General features: G+C 39.7%; 1 protein-coding gene across 1 annotated transcript in view; it reads left to right on the top strand.

Moving 5' to 3' along the window:
- LOC143111315 (basal body-orientation factor 1-like) overlaps positions 1–708 on the top strand; it is a 151,623-nt gene extending 150,915 nt beyond the window's left edge. The window contains exon 12 of the mRNA XM_076273522.1: positions 400–708. Coding sequence (XP_076129637.1) covers positions 400–490 — 91 coding nt within the window. The 3' untranslated portion in view covers positions 491–708. The remainder of the gene's footprint in view (positions 1–399) is intronic.
- Positions 709–22,869: the final 22,161 nt, after the last annotated feature.

Genomic DNA, 22,869 nt, shown 5'->3' on the forward strand with positions numbered 1-22,869 from the left:
AGAAACATGCAAGTATTATCAGATCATATATTCCCAGATATGGGTAGCAAGGAAAAAACTCAAAGATATATAGCATGCATATAAGGCTCTTAATGACCAAATTGAAATTACCCTTAAAAGAGACAATGTCCCAATGGGTTAAAGGAAATGAAAATGATGTACATATACCTGTATGCTGTCAACATCTACATGAAAATGAAATAACATGAAACCATTTGTAGAGATGTAAATTGCCGTGTTTATTTATTTCAGGATGTTACTCAGCTCGCTATTATATATAAACTGAGAATTGCTTTTAAACAGTCAGGTGTGATTTGTACTATGAAGAGGTAAAAAAATGTGACAACCAAACAAGCTCTCTGTAGAGGATGTTTTCCTGAGTCATATGTTTATTTGCAGAATTGCAGATGAGTTTTCCCACCACACCTTCATCACCCAGGCCCCAGTACCGAACCAGACTTCTGATCTTCCAGATCTACACACCTCTTGATTTGCTGATTGAATGGATTCATACCTTGAGTACAGAAAGTCAACATCCTACATCATGATTATCATCTTAACACTTCCCCGGAATTGATTTCATGAATGTTTTGGAAAATAACATACTTTTACATCATACAGATGAAAATAAAAAAGGGCATACTAAATATACTGTTGTTTTCTAATGGTAAGTTTCCACACAGCGGGACACCTCACAATTTTCACTCAATGAAATTTGGCCTCGGGGGTGTGGACGGGAAAACAGCAAATTGTTTGGCTGTAGTGACTAGCTCGCTTGCCACCGCTTGCAATCAGCTACAAATGGCCAAATCTATCTTGATTAATTTTTGTATTTATCGATGCTTATTTGTACTGATTGCTGGGGGAAGAAATAATAAAAGAAAATGCTACTAAAAATGCCACTGGTCCGTAGAGTGCGCTCACAATGGGAGTTCGTCTGTCATACTGCAAATTACTGTAAACAGCCCGCACTCTCCCTCTCGCTACACTGTTGCGTTTTAAAAGCGAAACTGATGCCACAACCGGTCTGGGTTTGCCGAAGTAGCCTAGACTACAGGCTGCATTTATTACAGAAAATAGAAAATGAAGCGACCAAGTAGGTCTGGTCTACGCTGTGTCTATTTACAGGAGCATCAGCTTACCGCGACAACAGCAATCACTCTCAGGCGCTCCAGCAGGAATGAATGCTATGGTACGCACACCCATCTAGAGACCCCCCCCCCCACGCGCGCAATGAAACATTAAGCCTTACTAATATTTTTCCAGTTTCGTTCGTGCATGATAACAGGCATCCATAGATCAAATAAAGCAACAAGTTGCCCAGTTATGTTTAGTAGGCCCTGGCCCACAACTTCTGTAATTGCTGCGTGCGTTTGTTAGGCTATTCTCTCTCCTGCTCAAACAAGGTGCGTGCATTAAGTTGATTTTGATAACGTGTTTACAAACTTTAGGCTACTTTACAGAAAATTGTAAATAGCCTATTGTCGAGCAGCTAATACTGCGCAGTTGTGAAGTTATGGTGGGCTAACTTGGTGTGAATACACACACAGGGGAAATTGTCTCTTGTTGTTGAGTTGCCTGATGGTAGGCTACAGTGCGTACGGTCGTACACCCGCAGGTACGCCTGATCACAGTTCGCATCGTCGCAGGATAGGCTGCCCCGATGCACAGTCTAAACGGTAAAAACCTACCCTATTCGTTCACGGGGACATGTCAATGTTAACACACTAAACACAACTTCGATAGATGATAGGCTGTTAGTGTCAGCGGAGTTACTGCCTTGGTGTGTTGCCAAATCGTATAAAAAATAAATTAAAGAAAGCCTAGCATGCATGTCTTCTTTCAACCCAGATATCGCAGCATGGAAAAGTCACGACCCACGAGAGAACAAAAACAAACAAATAGCCTAAACAGGCAAAAGTGCAGTGCCCTTTTGGATGTGTTAAAAGAGCTGTAGTTGCACTTAGTTGTTAACGATTGGATCATGTTGCTTTTTCAAATGAAATGCGTTTGTTAGTAGGCCTAGGCCTATAGGCTAGCCGACTGTCAAAATAGTGAAATTAAACTGTGTCTATACATTTTCAACGGAAAACAAAATGCCTCAGCCTCTAATAAGCACAATATGAAGTGGACTAAATAAAAAAAGGATGTTAGGATAAATATATAGGGACCCACTACAGGTCACCGCCCCCCTATAGTGAACCAATAGCTCCGCCCCATACAGGGGTCTTTATTCATCGACTAAGTTGATGTTGCATATAAATAACTAGAAAATGCAATTCCAGGGAATTACCATTGCATGTAAATGCAAAAAAGCTGTGTATAACATTATATTACTTACAGTATGATTATTCAGATTACATAGTCTTACAGTATTCTTGAAAACCACTTACTTGTTTAGATGTTAGCTTAGAGCAGCGGTTGTCAAACTGGGGTACGCGTACCCCCAGGGGTACGTGGACTGATTTCAGGGGGTACGCGAAAAAAGATCTAAGTCATAGCCTACAGCAGGGTATATGCAGGAATCATAGAGTTGAATTTACTACTTTTTACTACCTTTTTTACTACCTCCACAATATTTTTTACAACCAACACGACATCAAGCAGCAGCCCTTTTTTTTTGGAGGGGGGGGGGGGTATGCAAAGCGCCACTTAGCCTACTACTTGCTATAAGGTAAATCAATATTAGGTATACTAACAATTTCTAATTGTGATCATTATTGTCATTGTCAACAACAATGCTTTTTTGTAGTGTCGAGTTGAGTTTCATGTCCCTTTAAATGTCTGCGACTTTAAATTACGTTTTAACTCCATGCTGTTTTTGTTGATCGACAATAAATGACACACGCACTTGCGTGGTTAAAAGTGAATTGTTTTCACTCGTTTTCTTGCAATTCCCACGTAACATTAGATACTACAGTGGGTCTAGGTTACATTTAAAAAAAATTGTCGATTAGTATGTCAGTGACTAGTTCGAACTTTGTTACTGATGGGCTAGGTGGAATAATTTCATTATTGCACGGTTCTGGATGATCAGTCAGATGGCAGCGCCACTGTCAGCTGAACGAAAGCTTACACACTAGTCAAGTACACAGTTGTTAAAACTTCCAGCTGAAATAGCCTAGTGTGAACTGAGAGTTGCCTCCTACCCACTAAACATTGGACGTCGTATGGACGTTGAGATGATGTCTATATTGCGTCCGTCGGTCCATGACCAATTCTGAACTTTAGAACGACGTGCAAACTAGGTCCACTATTTGGACGTCTAATAATGACCCCATTTGTACGTCAATATGTAGTTGAACATTTGGACGTCGGTGTAGGTCACTTTTTTGGACGTCTAAAACAGGTGCAGGGAATTAACATGATTTAAGTAATTTATTAGTAGTAGTAGTAGTAGTAGCAGCTTAGCAGTAGGCTAGTAGTAATACAAAATAAATGTAAAATACCAACATTTTTCTTACCAACATGATGAATGTGATCATTATTATTATTAGTAGTAGTAATAGGCCTTGTACACTCTAAAAAAAAATGTCCATAATCCAGCCACAGGCTTGGTGGTTTGGAACTCAATCTCCAACATGGTATTCTACCCACTGTCTGGGTCACTGGTAGCCTAAGTAATGGGTTAACTTACTGAGTATTTTAAGGTCAACATCTCAAGAGTAGACTACAATAAAAATGTCAGGCACATTAAGTCACTTTTTTACTGAAAATTGCGAACTGCAACAAATTCTTTGAGAGTTAAATACCATAAGGAATGAGCATGTAGGCTATGCAACTCCTGTGTCTACTAGTTGCAAAGAAATCGTTTTGGCTTTGTCTAGCTTTCATTTGGTGATTGCTGATAAAAAAAGACACTTTCAACAAGTTTTTAAATGTTTGCCTCTCAGTCTTGCTCTGCATTTAACCCTCTGACAGCAATTTGAATTGCACTTGAACCGCACAGCATTGTGGGGCGATTTCTAACGTTCATCCCCTGCCTCAGTTTTCAAATCCAGTAACTTCAACTATTACTTTTCTGCTTGTGTGAGCTGTCCAAACTCTGCCATCATCATATCCAAGGTAAGAATTACAGTACTTCTGCATATGCCAATTGAAAACGCGAATTTATTATAAATATATTGGTTTCAAAGTGTAATGTTAACCAAAACCGAACTAAGTCATGTTAGAACTAGCTAGCAATTAGCTAACGTTAGCGAGCTAAGAATCGCTAACGTTGACGGAGTTAATGTTAACTTTTCCAATAGCTAACTTCACCATTATGTTGGATATCTGGAATGGTAGTTAATATCATATCCAAAAATACATCTGTGTAAGATGTCATTGTGAATGTAGTTTTAGTTTGAATGAAATATCAGGCGCAAGTAAGTTAACTGTTATTTAAAGTGTCTCCATGCAGGCTAATATCAACTTAGCTTCTACAGACACAGATGAGAGTTGTTAACGTTAGATAATTTCCATGAGACATAGGCCTAGGTAGACAACATTATTTACATTTAATATGCATGTAGTATTGATATTTAAATACAAAAGAGGACCAGTAAAACAATTATACATGGGAATTGGGGGTATGATACACTTTAGGTTGTGAAGTAGGGTTTGACTTCATGTTCTTCATTTCATAGCCCTTATTTGCCCCTTGTTTGATGTACCTGACTTGCACCTTAGTAGTAGTGCTTCAGTGATGGTCTTTTTGTGTTCTGTGTGTTTTGCAACTTATTAATTTTAGTCTCCCTCTGTTCCCTCTGTTTGCAGGCGTTATGATGTGAGGACTGCTGCCCTGAGAACGCTGAGTGCATATGTGTAAAAAAAAAGAGCCCAGAATTAGTTTTTATTTTCATTAGGTGAATCTGGTCATGTTTGCAGTAAAGATTGGGGAAACAACAGTCGGGATTGGATTGTGATTTATTGTTAATCTGACTGTAAGGTGTCCAGAAGGTAGGAACCTGTTCCAGTTAATTTTACTGAAGCTTCATTTGGCTCGACAGCAGATTTGAAGTGGAAATGTATGTCTTGGTATGCATTTCCAGTTACCATCTGCTGGTGAGAAAGTCAAATAAAGCTATAGGAAAATTAACTGGAACAGCATGCCACCTTCTGAAATGGGACTGTCGTGTATGCATGGTGTATGTGCAGCTTATTGCTATGCATGTTACACTGTTTTTGCTGTTACCTGCTGTGTATTTTAACATTTGGGTTAATGGACTCCTTGAGTGGCTGTGTATTGGACTGACTAGGGACACCTGGAGAGGACTGATGGGGATGTAATAGACTGATTTTGTGCACCTGTGAAGGGGGAGGGGTTCATTCACATTGGTTGATTAACCACTTGCTTTCACCTGGCCTGGTGCTTTATATGAGCTTGCGAGGTGACCAGCAGGAGGGGGCCTTGAGAGGGAGATGCGACAGCAACTGGCACAACGGCAGAGAGCCCACCATCAACGCAAGCTAAGTACCCTGTTAAGGGAAGTTATATTTCTGTAGCCCTACTTGCTATGCATTAGTAAGTTGGTAGACAAAGTGGCTGGTGGCTCATAAATGTTTGTTGTCCGTTGCAGCTTAGGTTTCATCAGCCGAGCAACAACGCGATCTGGGGGAATGCTGGAAGTGCCAATGAACACCGCCGGATGTAACGTTGACTGTGTCTGCTGAACAACCGAAGTACATTCAGGGAAGGATCCGCCCTGATTTGGACTTGTGGATGACCTGGCGCCGACAGTGCAGTACCGGCTACATCGGAGCGCGTCCTGTGGACTATTCTTTTAAAACTCTGGCCGACCAGCGGACATTCCTTTATGTGTTGTGTCTGTTGTCTACGTGACTCGTCAGCCCAGCTGTAAACGCAGAGTGGACAGAAGAGGTTGGGTGAGCGGAACTGAATTTAAGGTGTAGCATAATCTGATCTTTGTGTGTGGGTTGAATTATGAATTGCTGTGCCCTCTCAGTATTTTGAATGTATATTCACCTAGATAACTTATTTACCTGCATTATTAATCTGTTTCTGCTTGCCAGTTGGGGGTGCTTGCGACGGGACTGCAATGTTTATAGCTGGGCTGCTGTGAGTCCTCTATGTAAATTTTAGTAACTGCAATAAAAGCATAAACTATTCTTGAGCCTCATGTGTTTGTGAGTCTGGGGAATTACCGTTTACCTGCAGTAGTAAAAGGGCCGTGACAGGACTACAGTTATGCATAGAAACTATAAGCAGTACAGTATAAAATCAATGTCTAAAATGAGTCTGAATTTGACGTCAAAAAGACGTCCACAAAGATGACGTCAAAAACCGTCCACAAAATGACGTCGAAAAAATGTCCATGAAGACCACATTTGGACTAGAAATAGCTCCTATACGGACGTACTGTGGACGTCATAAATGGACGTTCAATAGACGTCGAAAAAAGACGTCGCCTGGAGTAACAGTCTGCACGTCCAGGTGACTTACATTTGACGTCCAAAAATGACTTAGAAAAGACGTCGTATCAACGTCTCTTTGCTCAGTGGGTAATGGAGTGAGTGTAGCCTATATTTTCTTAGCTGCTATCAGAGTGATAGGCTAGCCTACATCTACCGCTCCTTTGCTACATGAACAAATATTATCAGATGAGTGACAGAAGCACCGGGCATTTGACCAGCAGGCCCATATGATAAACACGCTGCTCTGGTTCCTCTGGTAGCCTGCGGTAGGGCCTAGATGACGTGAAAAAAAACGAGAGTCGCCAAAAAGCATCCCTGCATCCCCCGCCCAAAAAAACTCTTCGGATCTGCACGATTCATATAAGTCGCCCAAAGGAACGTGAAGGAGGCACCGAAAAGCGCGCTGTTTGCATCCCTGGTAATATTAACTGAGGCGAAAATGTTGTTGGCGTCGCTGATAGGCTGTCAACCACGGAACTCTACACAATTTACTTTTACGCCATTGCTATCAACTCCGACTGACTCAGGTCCTGTTAGCACGTATATATTTTTTAATTAGGTAAGATGAAGTTAAAACATGACACAAATATTAATCAAAAAATGTAAACTCATTATATATTGAGGTGGTGATGAAAAATTTACTACCAAGTCAAATTGCATTTATAACCTTTTACTACCTTTCAAGGGCCTTAATTTTGGTAGATTCTATTTACTACCTTTTACTACCGCGCGGACACCCTGTACAGTATGCCTTTTCAAACATTTTCTCTATCCCACATTGATAACTTAACTTCCGCATTTGCACTGCACATTAAAAACGTATTTTCTATGCATTAACAAAATATTTGAGAGTGGAGACAGAGAGGGTAAAACAGCGTTTCTCAAACTGTGGGTCGCAACCCACTACTGGGTCGCGGAGACATGCCAGGTGGGGCGCGAACTGACGTGAAAAACAGGAGTTTTATTTATTTATTTTTTTATCTGTAGCCTAGGCCCAGGTAGCACCCGATGCGCAATGGACGCACTGTGTTATTCATAGGGAAGCGCTCGTGTCAAGGCAGCTTAGTTGTAATTTCATCAAAACCCGGCCCTTAAAAGCGTGTCTATTCTCCGCACTTTGAGACGAGATGGGAGCTGACCAAAAGGCTATACTGTTTCACAGCGAGGCAAGGTGGCTTTCCCGAGGTAAAGTGCTGTCGCGTGTTTGAGCTCCGAGTCGCCTCTTCTTGGAGGAAGAGTGCATGTTTGAATCTGCAAGCACGTTCACTAATGAACATTTCTTGACGAAGCTGGCCTATCTTAGCGATATATTTGGAAAGCTCAATGAGTTAAATCTCCAGTTACAAGGCAAAGACAAGCACCAGATAAGATCACTGCATTCAACAAGACGATTGTGTGTGAGATTAGGTGCAGATCTATTTAAAATCATTATATTCAGCACATTTGTAGGCCTATCATAGCCTATGTTGACTATTGATGAGATTTGTATCATATGTTTATGATCCTATTCACTATTCTCGACAAAATTGATAAAAATAAATATTAATAAAACATTTAAAAAAAAAACTTGTTAACAATTGGTGGTGTTGGGGGTACTCCGGAAGATCATAATGTCTCAGGGGGTACATGCCTGTTAAAAGTTTGGGAACCACTGGCTTAGAGTATATGACAGTCAGTAAAAATAAATGGTCAATTCAATATTGATCAACATTCTTTGTTTTAATACAGTACTGCAGAAACAGCAGAGTGATACTCAGAACACACTAATGAACACTTAACAACCAATGCAAGCTTCAAGTCAAAAAAATCAAAGTTGTTGAAACCAATTTTAAAGTTAACCAATAATGATATGGGAGAAAACAGATGTCTACTGAATTTGCATTCTTACAGAACTTGAATGGTGATATACTGAAGAATAAAAGAGTCAGCTCTTCGGATGATCAGTTTTAGACAGAACTTAGTTAGAATCTTCATTTTCACACAGCACAGCTCAGGTCTAAAAACAGAGGTCTAACAGCATAACTAAATTTCACAGATGTTACAGCACAGGTATGATGAATGGTTGACAAATATGATTCACAGGTTCCAACAATAGTTCTCAGAATGTCTCAGTGTAGATCTCAGAAACGTCTCAGTATGGTTAAATGGTATGTGCACAGATATGTTGAGATGTGGTCACATGTTTGTAAGAATGTATGTTAGTAGGTATGTTGCTAGCAACATTGTCAGAGATGTATGGTTGACAGGTGTGCACAGACAGGCACACACACAATGTAAATGGTCATCACCACTGGTCTGGAACCTAAAAGACAAAAGCAAGCAAGTTTAACAGCTATACCAAAACAATACAAGGAATGTCTGCAATTGTACAATTGTTCAATACAGCTTATTTATTTAAGTGAAGTTACATTAGTTACATTAGGCTGACATGTTTAACCTAACGAATACCATGGTAAACAGTTTAAGCTTTTTAAACAATTCTCTACAATTCTAGGACAATTAAAAAAGGTAGAGTACAATACAATTGTTGCACCATCAAGCTACTGGTAGATAAATACTAGCCTATAATATTAAATTACAAACAAAGCAGAATTCTGTGTTTTATTGTTTTCAGTTTAAGGATAGTTGATAGCTAATCATATTTTTTTCAATATAAAACGTAAGCAGCTTAGAAAACTTTGTAGGCATGGGTTTGTTGTTGCTGTTGATAATCATATGAGTAAGGACTGATCATTCTGATACTAGGCCTAAGTATCTTGATAACCAACTGCTATAAAACAGCTTGCTAGGTCTGTCAGACACATTTTTTCCTACAAATTACTATGTACAACTGGAAAGCTCGATTCACGTGCCAGGCTACACTTTAATTTATAGGCAGAAATGAGTAGGCCAAGCAAACATACTATTGTAGCCTATGTAGACAACACAAACGTTATAGCGCAACTTCTGTACAATACTTCATATAGTCCATTTCCTAACAGTAGCCTATTCATGGCTTTCATAAGGTCCCTCTCCACAGTATTAATCAAGCGCCATGCATTCATTATCTAGGTGCTTGATTGTATACAACTGTGGAAAGGGACCTGATGAAACCCATCAAAAAACGAACTATGATAGCATACCGTGATCGTATTTAGTTACTTAGGCTACATAAGAATCAACAGCGTAGAATGAAAACGTAGCCTGGTCTATTTACACAAACAAGCGGTGTACAACGTTTGGTAAATAAAAACAGGAGCATATGTTAGCTTTAACTAAAATGTGAACGGTAGAAGCTACAGTATAACGTTACGACCATCAACAATGAGTATTCATGCCATGCATGAAACCATGATGGGTTTCATCAGGTCTCTTCACACAGTATAATCAAGCACCAGTCTACATTCATAATTCTAGGTGCTTGATTCTACACCTGTGGAAAGTGACCTAATGTTAAATAGAACCAGAGTTTACGTTTCTAGTTAAAACGCTGCTGCCTAATGAAATGTAATGTTAGTGCTTAGCTGGGAGCAGAGCCATAGAGAGAAAGAGTTGCGACACTCTTTGATGTCACCGCCAGTGCAGTCACGTGGTTCGTGTAAACCGCTATAGTTCCAAAACATACGCTGGCTGTCATGTTCTTCTATGGGACAGACAGCAGCGATTGCGTTATTTAACGGTAAATATATATATATAAACATACACCCTACTACTTTTTCAGCTGTTATTGCATGATTACATATTTGTTAATGTCAGTTTTGCATTTTGAGAGGCAGGGTGACAATGAAAAAGCTGTATATTACTTAGATACGTTTTACATTTTTGGAGGGAAAAGCTTATCATCATGTTCGCATGGACAGAAGTACAGGCTAGAACGGCTCTAACTTAAGTTTTCTTTTCCATATCATTCATGTGATGACAGATGTCTCATGATTTTCATTTTATCGCAACTGGGCTGTATTATTGATTACCGTGATTTTGCTTATAAATTCCGATTCAGCCATTAGCTTACCTTCGTGGTAGCGTTAGGTCTGCCGTGGTCCATTCAGCATTCGCCTAGCAGCTAGCTCACTTCTGATAAGTGGTTACCCCCAGACCACAACGTGAAACATGATCATGTTAAGACTAAGAATATAATTTTAAGATTAAGCCATTCACATATTATCAAAAGCATTATGCTTATATGTTTGGGTCTATAGGTAAGTGCAGAGCTATTAAGATTTTTCTCTACGGCTCTGGGTTAATGCACAGAGTAAGAGTAAGGTTAGCTGCAGAGAGAGTGATAGACAACAGTGACAGGTGACACTCCCATTGGACTCCGTTGTACCTTTTTGCTTTTTTGAGAAAGAACAGTCCATTCAGCATTTACACCCACTTCTTCTGATGAGGCAGGAGTTGACCACACAACCATGATAATTTTAATACTAAGCCATGCACAAAGAATCAAATATATTAAAGAATAACAACTCATTAAGCTTGGATGAATGAATCAAATATTGTTTAATAAAAAATACTGAGTGAGACAACGAGATGTGTGTGTGTGTGTAAATGTGTGTATCTAACTGGAAAAACAAGAACAAAGTGAAGGAACAGGGAGGAATATTATAAGTGATTAATACATAAAAAAAAATCCTAGGGCGACAATAGATTCAACAATGGACACAGCAGGTAACACTATATATAGGGCAAACCATTCACAACATATTATAACGTCACAAATATACTATACTTTACCACACTTATAATAGCCCTGAGCAAATTCAAAAGTGGTTGAGGAGAGAGAGGGAGGGAGGATCCTTGGATGTATTCGGCCTCTCCATTCCCGGCACACCGTCAGCAGTCGCCACCAGCAGCCACTACCTGCAGACACCACCAGCAGCCCTGGCCAGCACCAGCCACCATTACCAGCAGCCGGCACCAGCAGCAGCAGCCACCACCAGCAGCCGCCACCAGCAACAGCCGCCAGCAGTAGCCGCCACCAGCAGCAGCAGCCGCCACCAGCAGCAGCCGCCACCACCAGCAGCCGCCACCAGCATCCGCCACCAGCAGTAGCAGCTACCAGCAGCAGCCGCCACCAGCAGTAGGAGCTACCAGCAGCAGCCGCCACCTGCAGCAACAGCCACCATTACCTGCAGCCGCCACCATTACCAGCAGCAGCCGCCATCACCATCCTTCGCCAACACCAGCCAGCTCAAGTAGTCATCGCCTCCTGCAGCAGCAGTGTTTGGGAAACAAATTAGTCACACTACTGTCTGAGTAATAAACATTTTAAAGCTCATTATGGCTTATGATAATTTTTTGTGTAAAATAATTTGTATTCCTACATGCAATCCAACAGCCCTTTCAAGGGTGTAATTAAACAAACCTTATTTCTACTAGCATCAGATACACAGTACTCAGCTGACTAGCTAACACCGCCAGGTTCAGCAGATACAACCTAAAAAAAAACGTCCTTAATCAACCTTAATGATCCTAGTAATCTAACATCAATAATTTACTAAATAAAATATGTCAGAGATTCACTACTGAACTTCGTAATTTTTGGTGTAGCGATACCTTCTTCACAGCTCGCAAAATCGAGATAACTAAGTAGCAGGCAATGACTGAAAATCGGTTGTCTACAAAGTTAAGAAAATATATATAAATTGCACTGTGCACATACAAATAAATATAAGCATATGCACCATAAAGGGCCTATTTATATAATAGAGTTGACAATTCAAAAGAGGTAGCTATTTAATGAATTTACGCCTGGATATAATGTTAACGTTACCTTTACAGAGGGCGAAGTCAAGCTAACAAACTAGCAGGCAATCGGTGGTCTACCAAGATAAAACATATATATAATTACGCTGTGTACATACAAATAAAGATCAGTATATGCATCATAAAGGGCCTCTGATAAAATATAAACAGTTGACAGTTCAAAAGAGGTAGCTATTTAATCAATTTACCCCTGGATATAACGTTACCTTCACAGAAGGCAAGTCAAGCTAACAAACTAGCAGGCAATCGGTCGTCTACCAAGATAAAAAAAAATATATATAATTACGCTGTGTACATACAACAAAAGATCAGTATATGCATCATAAAGGGCCTATGCTACAATATAGACACTTGACAATTCAAAACAGGTAGCTATTTAATCAACTTACCTCAGAAGTTACTCGACAGTCAGCAATGGAAGTGAATGATGTCCAACGCCATAGAATGGCTTTTTGGAACTACGTGAGGCTGCATACCCAGGAAGTAGGCGGCAAAAAGCGTACAACGGAGTCCAATGGGAGTGTCGCAACTCTTTCTCTCTATGGCTCTGGCTGGGAGCCAACGTTACGTTACGTTTGACTGTCGTTAGCTATCAAAACCTACAGCTAACCAGTCACTGTAAAGTCGACGACATTGTCTGATGTTGATTAACAGTGGGTTTCCTTACATAATAAATATCAACGTAATAAGGTGCTAACGTTAACTATTTCACTAACTTAACGTTAACGTTTTCTAACGTTATAACGTTAGTTTTTGTGACCCACTGTCATACATGCCAACGTTATAGCCAGAGATTAATGTCTAATAGGAAACAACGTTTGACGACATGAATGACTCAAATACCAAAAACCAAAACACTTACCTTGTCTGTAATTAGAGAAATGTGCCTCTGAAGGAGATTTTACGAGCAAGTAAAGTATCACAGGCGAAAACGTCCAAAACGTTTAGAATATTCACAGCTCCAGTGGGAGAAAGATTGTGGTGATTGCTTTCTGCTGGCAGGCAGCCTGCCCGTCACGTCATAATGCTAAAAGTTGCCGCCACAGCGGTCAATGTTAACTCTATGGGAATTTCTTGCTCTTTTATCTTAAATATCTCAAAAAGTATAAAGTTCACAAATATGAAAAATACATAGAACGATTGTCCGTTACAAGAGCTTTGTAAGAGTCTTTGAATGAGGTCAGACAGTTCAGCGGTTTCAGTCGCATTAAACGTTGAATTTGGTCGGAAGAAGAATAATTATAAGAAGAACAGCGATAATAGACCATTGCATTTACATGCAATGCAATTAATGTTCATAGAAGCAACAAGGTCACAAAGACATCATATATTTCATACCTGTGTTGTAGCATGTAGTCTAGCTGCCTGGTTAGGCTTACAATGATATGCAATGCAATCCGATGTCCCAAAATGCTAGCAGGCTTGCTAAAAAGTTTGAGTGTAACATCTACAGTGGTGTAATTGGTGTATTTTCCCCGACTAAGTTTGTGTGACATACAAACCACAATCCGTGTTGATACAAGCACCAATGTTTGTCTAGAAACTTTTTAATCACATACAGGTTTTCATCTTGTAGCTCTGGTAGCCTCTCCACTATCTTGGTCAGACTTCTTTGTAACTCTCTTACTATCTCCAAACACAAACACGCTGAACTGATTGGTTCTCAAGTGGTCCTCATTTGAATAAAGTTAAACTCTCGCCAACTCTGTTTCACTCGCCTCGCTAAATTCACTCTCATTTCGCCCAATCAAGGCGAATTTCACCCCGACATTCAACCTCAAAGACAGCGACACAAAATTTGCTGCAATGGAAACCCACTGTAATTACTAACACACTGTATCATAACTTCTTGTTTCATCAAGAAAACATTTGCTTAGCTGTAAGCACCATACACATTGTCAAGTTTGTATTTTTGTTTTCTTTTCTGATTTACTCCCACTATTGATTACCGTATTTTCCGGACTATAAGTCACACTTTTTTTCATAGTTTGGCTGGTCCTGCGACTCAGGTGCAACATATATATATATATTTATATATATATTAGGGCTGTCAAAATAACTGATTCATTTAGATTAATTAATTTGAGAAAAAATAACTGATATTGAAAAATAACACAGATTAATCGATTCCGTATGACCTTTGACCCCGAGCCGTAGTCAGTAACCATTAGACTGTAAAATGAAGGAGAAAGAAGAAAATGTGCTGCCTAGATCATTGATTGGAACATTTACTTTAAAAAAACGGCCTGATGGCGTTGATAAAAATAAAGTGTTGATTAAAATAAAGTCCTCTGCAATGTCTGCAGCAATGAATTTGCATATCACCGGAGTTCATCAACTCTAAAGTCGCACATCAATGCAAAGAAATAGTGTTGACATTGAGGGGAGTGTTAATTTATTTGCTCTAGGTTATATATGTGGCCTGAAATACCTTGTATGTGAAAAACAACTTCTTCCCGAAGCACTTTTGAATTTATTTCCTCAGCATATTAGGTCATATCATAGATTATTATGGCCATTATTAAAATAATGATAAAAGAGTTTTTGAACTTTAATGTCACTAATGCTGATTATTCAATGATTTATTTGAGTTTAAATATTTAAAATACTTTGACAGCAAAAATTATATATGCGATTAATTTAGAGAAAATTAATCACAGAGTATGTAATTAATTAGATTATTTTTTTTAATCGATTGACAGCCCTAATATATATATGTTTTTTTCCTCTTCATGACACATTTTTTGACTGGTGCGACTTATACTCCGGTGCGACTTATAGTCCGGAAAATACGGTACTTTGTTACATGCTCGCCACCTGACAATCTCAGTCTGTGTTTGATTCTTGCTAGAGTGAGTCTGTGTTGCTTTGGATAGAAATTACTCTTAATCATTTACCTTTAAGAACTGCCCAGTGTGATTAGGCGGGGATCACATTGGAAGTAAAGAAGTGGCAGCGGTACAGCGCAACACAACGCTCAGACCAGGGGCCTCATTTATAAAAGGGTTGCGTAGAAACCATCCCTCATTTGATCTTAGATCATTTCTGAAATGATCGTACGTGTGATTCAGAGAAAACGAACGTACGCACAAAAAAACGTGCGTACGCCACCCTTCCAGATGTGCCCATTATAAATCACAAATGAACGTCAACTTGTGCGCAGCCGGATGGTTTTAGGTCTCCGCCTTGTAAACACCCCCTCATCAATATCATTATCATATGTTTTAATGAAATCAATGGCCTAAAAGCTGTAGCCTATGTAACATTATATATTGAAAACATTGTATAGGCCTAGCCTATGCCATCTGATGTTAACTATATGCGTCAGTTCGAATAGCTTAACTAATTATGTTTTTTCCAAGCAAGGCTTTCTGGAAAGAGATCGTATTCATCCATGTCCATTGTCCTCTACTCGCTTTCATTCCTTTTGCTTGCAGTAATGTGAATAATCAACATTTAGGCCTACTTTGTAGAAAAAAAAATGGTAGGCCTACCTTATGAAGGAAAGACCTCTAGGCCTACAGCATAATCCTGTACGTTATGATACAGTAGGCTACTGCGTTTCCAATATGACCCAGTGTAATATGCTGATTTAGCCTACAAAACAGATGACTAAATTATAAGTGTGATATGTCATGTAGGCTTAACGTTTCTTTTAGGATAGGCTATGTTTTTGCTGAAAAAGTAGTCTAGCTCGCCGGTCATTATTCATTGATTCAGCATATCTTTGCGATCGTTTTCTTTCAATAATGTCCAATGGCTTAGCCTAAACATTGTCCTTTATTGTTTGCTTTGGGCCTACCTTTATATTTTAGCTATTATCCAACTCACGTATTGTCATCTGATCTTGGGCACTGTCAGTCAAAAAAAGCAAACAGGTGCGCGCTCTGCACCTCTTTACGCAACCCCGCCGCAACACTAAATATGAAGATGCCCTGCTTTCAGAGGATAACTCCCATCCCTTGGTTGTGTAGGCCATATATGATATAAAATATATATAGCCTACATTGTATAACTTACATTAAAATATTACCTTTCTGTTACGGAGCTGAGAATAGACCTATGAGTGCAAATTAGGATGTAGTGGAGGCTAAACGCGAGTAAACGCAGTTTATCCACCTCTGACATTTCAGAAATAGAGTTTACCCACCTCTTATTAGAGTTTATCCAGCTCTTAAAAGAGTTTATTCACATTAACATTAAAAACTGTATTATCCAATACTATCATATTCCCAATATTGTACAATAACCTCACCCACCTCTTTTTTTACCACTTTATTTACCACTACATCCCTGGGGCAAATGTACTTTTCCTCTCCTAAACGAGGGCAATTGGACATTTTATGGTCAATATTAGATTGGTGAGAACACTAAATATACTAGATCACTTGTAAGAATGTTTCAATCATTCTATCGTAGGTCTTGCGTTTTTTTTAGATATTATGAAATAAGTAAGCTATTCGTTTTTTCACTTTCTTAAGTGGGCTATAGTTCTCATTAGCAGTTTTATGCCAAGCCATGAAACATTAAGCTGCGTCCAAAAACGACTTTAAAAATCTTCTGATATTGATCATGCATATGGTAAAGAAAGACATGAGATCGTTGGTCTTGGAATTTTGAAAGTGCAAGTCTTTTTTATCTATTTTTAGACACCTGTGCTATAAAATAATGATAAAATAAATATTAATACAAATTATGAAAAGAAACAAAAAAACATAAAAACAGGTATGTGTGTGTTTCACACCAAATAAAAATATTTTCCTCTCATAACTTATTTAAACCTGGCATATCAAAATTTCAAAAGGCCATGGCTTGAAAGTGGTCAGAGATAAAGTCCTACTGTAAATGTAAAAATCTTTGAGTATAAACAAAAGTTTATAAATTTACCCATAACATTTGCCACTGGATGGTAAGCACCTCAAATTATGCACCTTTCATTTAATACTGGATGTTGAACATATTTGAGCAGGTTTACTTTCTTTTTGTCATATTACTCAAATAACAAATTAACAGGAAAACAGTAGGCCTAAGATGTAACAATAGTAAACTATTACTAGCCTGTTCCACAAACCGTTATTATAGGCCTACAATAAAGTAGCCTGGTCAAATCAGTTCCTATCGTGGGTGATTTTGTAGTTCTTCAGAGCTGTCTGTACCACGTCCATTACGGACACTATCACGATTACCACTGCCACCTCGAGCTATTTTGGGCAAAGGGTCGAAATAAGCATGGTATGCTTAGTGGACACCGTCGTACGCAAAGACGCACCTCCATTCACAAACGCACCGTGACCCCACTATCACTGTCAATAGACGATCGATCATAATCTCCAAAAGGCAGTTATTCTCCTTCAGAATCAGAATAGGTGAATAGCATTTTAGCTATTTCTGCTTCAATTTGTGCAAAACTATGGCCTGCATCGCTTCCGCGTCATTACAAACAAATGCACGTCTTCATGTTTCTCGCTAATACACTGTATTTCCTGGAAACTGTGTGCAGCGATTTTGGGCTTGAATCAAGCTCTGGATGTCTAGCAACTAGTGGAGGAGAGTACAAATGAGATTTGTCACCGTACTTGCCTCTATCGTCTATTTTAATCAGTGTCATTGTTTGTCACAATTAAAAATACCCTCAAGGGCCGAATTACATTATTATTTTGAAATAGGCCGCGGGCCGGAATTGGGTCGGGCGCGGGCCGGATTTGGCCCGCGGGCCGGGAGTTTGAGACCCCTGGCTCAGACCATAATAATTCAAAAGAAGTTCTATATCTCGTTTCTAACCTATGCAGTTTTGGCAATTTGCAAAATGTTTTTTCTTCACTTTTTGCTTACAGTTTTCTCTGCAAAGCTCCCCCCACAGCTTCAGAGTATATATTTCACGACACTGCTCGCTCAGTCTGCCGTTTCCTCTTTCCCTGTTCTTATGGCAACGGTTTACTTGCTTTCTGCTTCTTTTCGCTGGCTCTGGCATGACAAATGTCTGAGAAACTCCATCACTACCTTGTTCTATCCGGTGCCGGGGGCCTCATTACAGAAAAATATCCTAACTGCTTGTCCTATCTTAACTTAGGAAATCCTATCTTCCTATTACAGAAGCAGTTCCTAAACTCATGGCTGTGTCCTATCTTATCTCAGACCTCCTATCTTATCTTAACTTAAGAAATCCTAACTGTAACTGTCAGTTAGATTTTTAAATCGGCAATTGTCCTGTCATGCCTGTTTCTATGATTAGAATGTATACAGTACGAGACAGCCTGTTAATGCAGGCTATCTATGATTAGAATGTCAGGTTGCAAATATGGTGTTCTAAAGAAACTTTGACAGTTGGTTGCTCAAGATGGACAAACCATAATACCAGAGAGAAATAGGCCTAGGTTAGGCCTACAGTATACCCTCCAGAATTATTGGCACCTCTGCTAAAGTTGACTAAAAACCAGTATAAAACATAATATGTTGGTGATTTATTGTAATCTCACAATGAAAAAAATTATGAAGCAAATTTATTTTGAGAAAAAGGAAAATCTCATAAAGAAATAGATATTTTTAACAAAAACACTTTGCTCACAATTATTGGCACCCCTGCTTGTAAGCCTCCCTTTGCCAATAAAACAGCTGGTAATATTCTCCTATGACACCCCATAAAGTTGGAGAATACAAAACAAGGGATTTAAGACTTTTTGACTTTACAGAATCTCCCCAGATCGTCCAGATTCCTAGGTCTACACTTGTGCATTCTCCTCTTTGACTCACCCCACGGTTTTTCTATGGAGTTTAGATCAGGGGACTGAAATGGCAATGTCTGAAGCTTGATTTTGTGTTCAGCAAACCATATTTGTTTTGATCTGAACATTTGTTTTGGTTCATTGACCTTGGCAGAGATTGACAGATTTCCTTTGAAAATGTTGAAAATGTTTTTTCTTGGTGTTCATGAAACCATGCACCTTTGGGAATAAAAACAGCCCCAAAATAGCACAACCCCTCCACCATAATTCTCATTAAGTATGGGGTTCTTTTCAGTATAGCCATTCTTCTATGTATGCCAAACACACCTAAAGTGTTTCTAGCCAAAGAGCGCAATTTTCATTTCATCTGACAATAGGCCACACTTCCAGACAAAGTCACTGTACCATTCAGTAACTCCTGCTGTTTACATTGGTAATTAAATGACTGGACAGGCTTTTACCTGGCATGCCCTCTAAATAGGGGTGGGAATCTCTTGGCACCTCACGATTCGATTCGATTCCGATTCAGAGGCCAACGATTCGATTCTAAACTGATTATCGATGCATCTCCATGCAACAATTTTTTTATGTACATTTCCCTGCGTGATTTTTAAAAATATATATATAAATCTGAGTTTGCTACTCAAGAGTTTGCTAATCACTTTTTATTAGAGAAAAAGCTTTTATAGTCACAAATATGACTTTCCATGAACAATGCAATAATCAACGCAGGTTGCATTTCAACACAATATGGAAGTATGTAAAAAATAAACAGATACATTTTCTTTTCTTTCTAATCTGTGTTTTTTCTAGGTAAAGCTGCTCTTATTAAATTTACATTAGACTTCAAACACAAAATCCTCCTGTTGGTAATAAGCAGTAGAGTATATCCCTGAGACAGAAATAAACAACAACTTTATGCTACACAATGTTATGCCACTTGCATTTCAACACATTCAGCAAAAAGTATTACTTGGAATTCAGCTCTCATACAAAAACAATTGATGAATATGAGGTCAAAAAATAAACAGAAATATTTCAACAGTGCTACAATTAAATCATGGCAGTGTACCATGGAACTGCAACATAGTGAACGAACAGTTACAGTAAAGGTGCTTAATTTCCAGTTAATAACTGGTGGATGCTCATGGAATATGCAAGTTCTTTTGTAGGAACAGGAGCTGGTCGACATGCTCTGGTGTGAGTGTACTCCGTTGGGCAGTCAAATATCCCCTGCAGTAGAGAAGACTCTTTTTGCAGAGACACTGGTGGCCGGAATACAGAAGTATCGCTTGCCCAACTTTGAAAGGAGGGGATACATCACCTTATTCTTTCTCCACCAGCTGAGAGGATCCTCAGAGAGAGGAATTGGTGGAGCACCACAGAACTTGCTAAACTCCTCCTTAGCTTTAACATAAGCAGAGATGGGCTGTTGAGCTGTGGCACCAGCGAAGGTATTCCCCAGCAGATTCTCCAACAAAGAGGATGGAGCTTGTCTTTTAGGAGGAGAGGTGCATTGCAAAGAGGATGGTGCTCCTCTTTTGGAAGGAGAAGGGTTTTGCAAAGAGGGGGCAGCTCTTCTATAGGGAGGGTAGGGGCTTTGGTTCTGCTTCTCTGTGGTGTGGGTGTCCTCTGGCTGGGCTGGCTTTCTTCATCTTCCACTCTCACCTGTTGCTGTAGGTAAACACAATAAGAACAGATCACCACAGCAGCCTCATTTTCACATTTCCATATCATGTCAAAATCTCCAATCCTAACCACAAACTAATAAAATCATAAATTAGGCTACCTACAGTATCTGTTCAATATTGTATTATGCGTTGATTTTGTGTTATGTTGTCAAATGTATCAATTCAACAAAGCAAATAGTAGAAAATTGTACAATAATGTTACATACAATAAAATAGCATTATTTACCTCAAGTGATGCAGCCTCAGAAACAACTCTTCGAAATGTCTCTTCTATATCCTCTTGTGAAAGGAAAGGCAGTCCCTTCAATCTTGGGTCTAGAGCAGAAGCTGAACAAAGTGTGCTTCTCTCTAGGTCAGAGGTGTACCTTTTCCTCGTTGATGACCTGCTTTATCTCACGGATAATTGATGATTCTGCAATGTTGCTCATCGTTTCCTGGCAGAGTTGAGCTTGCAGTGGGGCAATCAAACACACTGTGGGGCTGCTCTCCTCTGATATAAGTGTCACCAGATTAGTAGTAGCCTTAAGGCTGCCCGTGACCAGACAGCAATATAGGTTAACCTTTAAGTAATTTAAGATAAACGGCAGTAGGCAGTGCAATTAATCAATGAGGCAAAGGGGCTCAACTCATATTACAAATGTATTAAATTAAATATAAATACACAATGTGAACACACAAAGTCGATTACTCACAAATTCACAGTTAAAATGTACACCAAATACATTACTGTAATAAAACAAGAGACCACAGCCAGTAATACTGCCGCCAGCCACCAGCAGCACCAGATTCCCCACAGCAGTTCCCACAGTCAGCACAGCACAGCAGTAGACAAACGAGCAAGCGAGCAAGCAGCAGGCGAGTTAGGCAAATATGCCAAGATGTCGCTGATGTTAAATTGTGAAGGGATTTTTGATAACTTATATATTTGATATGATTTTAATATCTCACCACATAAACAGGAAATGTGTCATAAATTACAGTGCATTGAATGAATGGTCTGAAACTTCTCAGGTTAATAGATATCATGATTATGATGATATCCAGACACCCAATGGGCCTGCCTGACATAGCGCCACCACCTGGCCAAGCAGGAAATGTGCCAGAAATGGACAATGCCTTAAGTGATTGATCTGAAACTTTATAAAATATCAGACATCATTATTGTGATGATATTCACATTCGTAATTCACAGGCCTAGCATAGCGCCACCATCTGGCCAAGCAGGAAATGTGCCAGAAATGCTCTATGCTTTGAATAAATGGTCTGAAACTTCTCATGTTAATAGATATTATAATTATGATGATATCCAGACACCCAATGGGCCTGCCTGGCATAGCGCCACCACCTGGTCAAGCAGGAAATGTGCCAGAAAATGGACAATGCCTTAAGTGATTGATCTGAACGTTTACAAAAAATTTGGATATCATTATTGTGATGATATTCACATGTGTAATTTCCATGCCTAACATAGCGCCACCATCTGGCCAACCAAAAAGTGTATCAGAAATGTTCTTTGCTTAAAATGAATGGTCTGAAGACAGGTGGTAAGTGCTAGGATCAACAAGACTTGTAAGTGGTGCTATGAGAGGAGATGTTCTCTAAAGAGCTGGGTCTTCAGGAGTTTTTTGAAAATTGAGAGGGATGTCCCTGCCCTTGTAGGAAGTGGCAGTGTGTTCCACCAACGAGGAACAACAGTTGAGAAAAGTTTGGATTGACCTGAGTGTACCGCTGGTAGAGCTAGACGTCGTTCGTCTGAGGAGCACAACGGTCTGGAGGTAGCGTATGTGGTAGCGTATGTCTGTATGAGGGCATTCAAGTAGGTGGGAGCAGAACCGGAGACTACTTTGTAGGCAAGCGTTAGAGCCTTGAATTTGATGCGGGCCGCCATAGGTAGCCAGTGCAGCTGGATGAGCAACGGGGTAACATGTGCCCTTTTGGGTTGGTTGTAGACCAGGCGCGCCACCGCGTTCTGGATCATCTGAAGGGGTTTCACTGCGCAGGCTGGGAGACCTGTCAGGAGGGCGTTTAGGACAGGGTATGTGCCATCCTCTCTTCATTTATGTTATTTTTGATAGTTGTTGTGTTATTCTTAGTCTCTTTTACTGCTTCCAAGTCGGCTGATGTTGTTAACGTTGGTCCATTGGGGGCTTGCTATGTCTAACTTTTGCCCTGGACTGACATCCTTCCATCCATCCATCCGTGAGCGGAGCTGCACTTCACTGTCTGGTCGAGGGGATTGCTCGGGACAGCTGGACCTAGGCCTACTCTGCGAAAGATCTACCGTGGCTGCCATG

This window comes from Alosa pseudoharengus, unplaced genomic scaffold (genome assembly GCF_046254945.1).
Source record: "Alosa pseudoharengus isolate Yale_2024_CS ecotype anadromous, Long Island Sound unplaced genomic scaffold, YU_APseudo_1.1 YU_APseudo_1.1_scf_8, whole genome shotgun sequence".
Taxonomy (NCBI): domain Eukaryota; kingdom Metazoa; phylum Chordata; class Actinopteri; order Clupeiformes; family Clupeidae; genus Alosa; species Alosa pseudoharengus.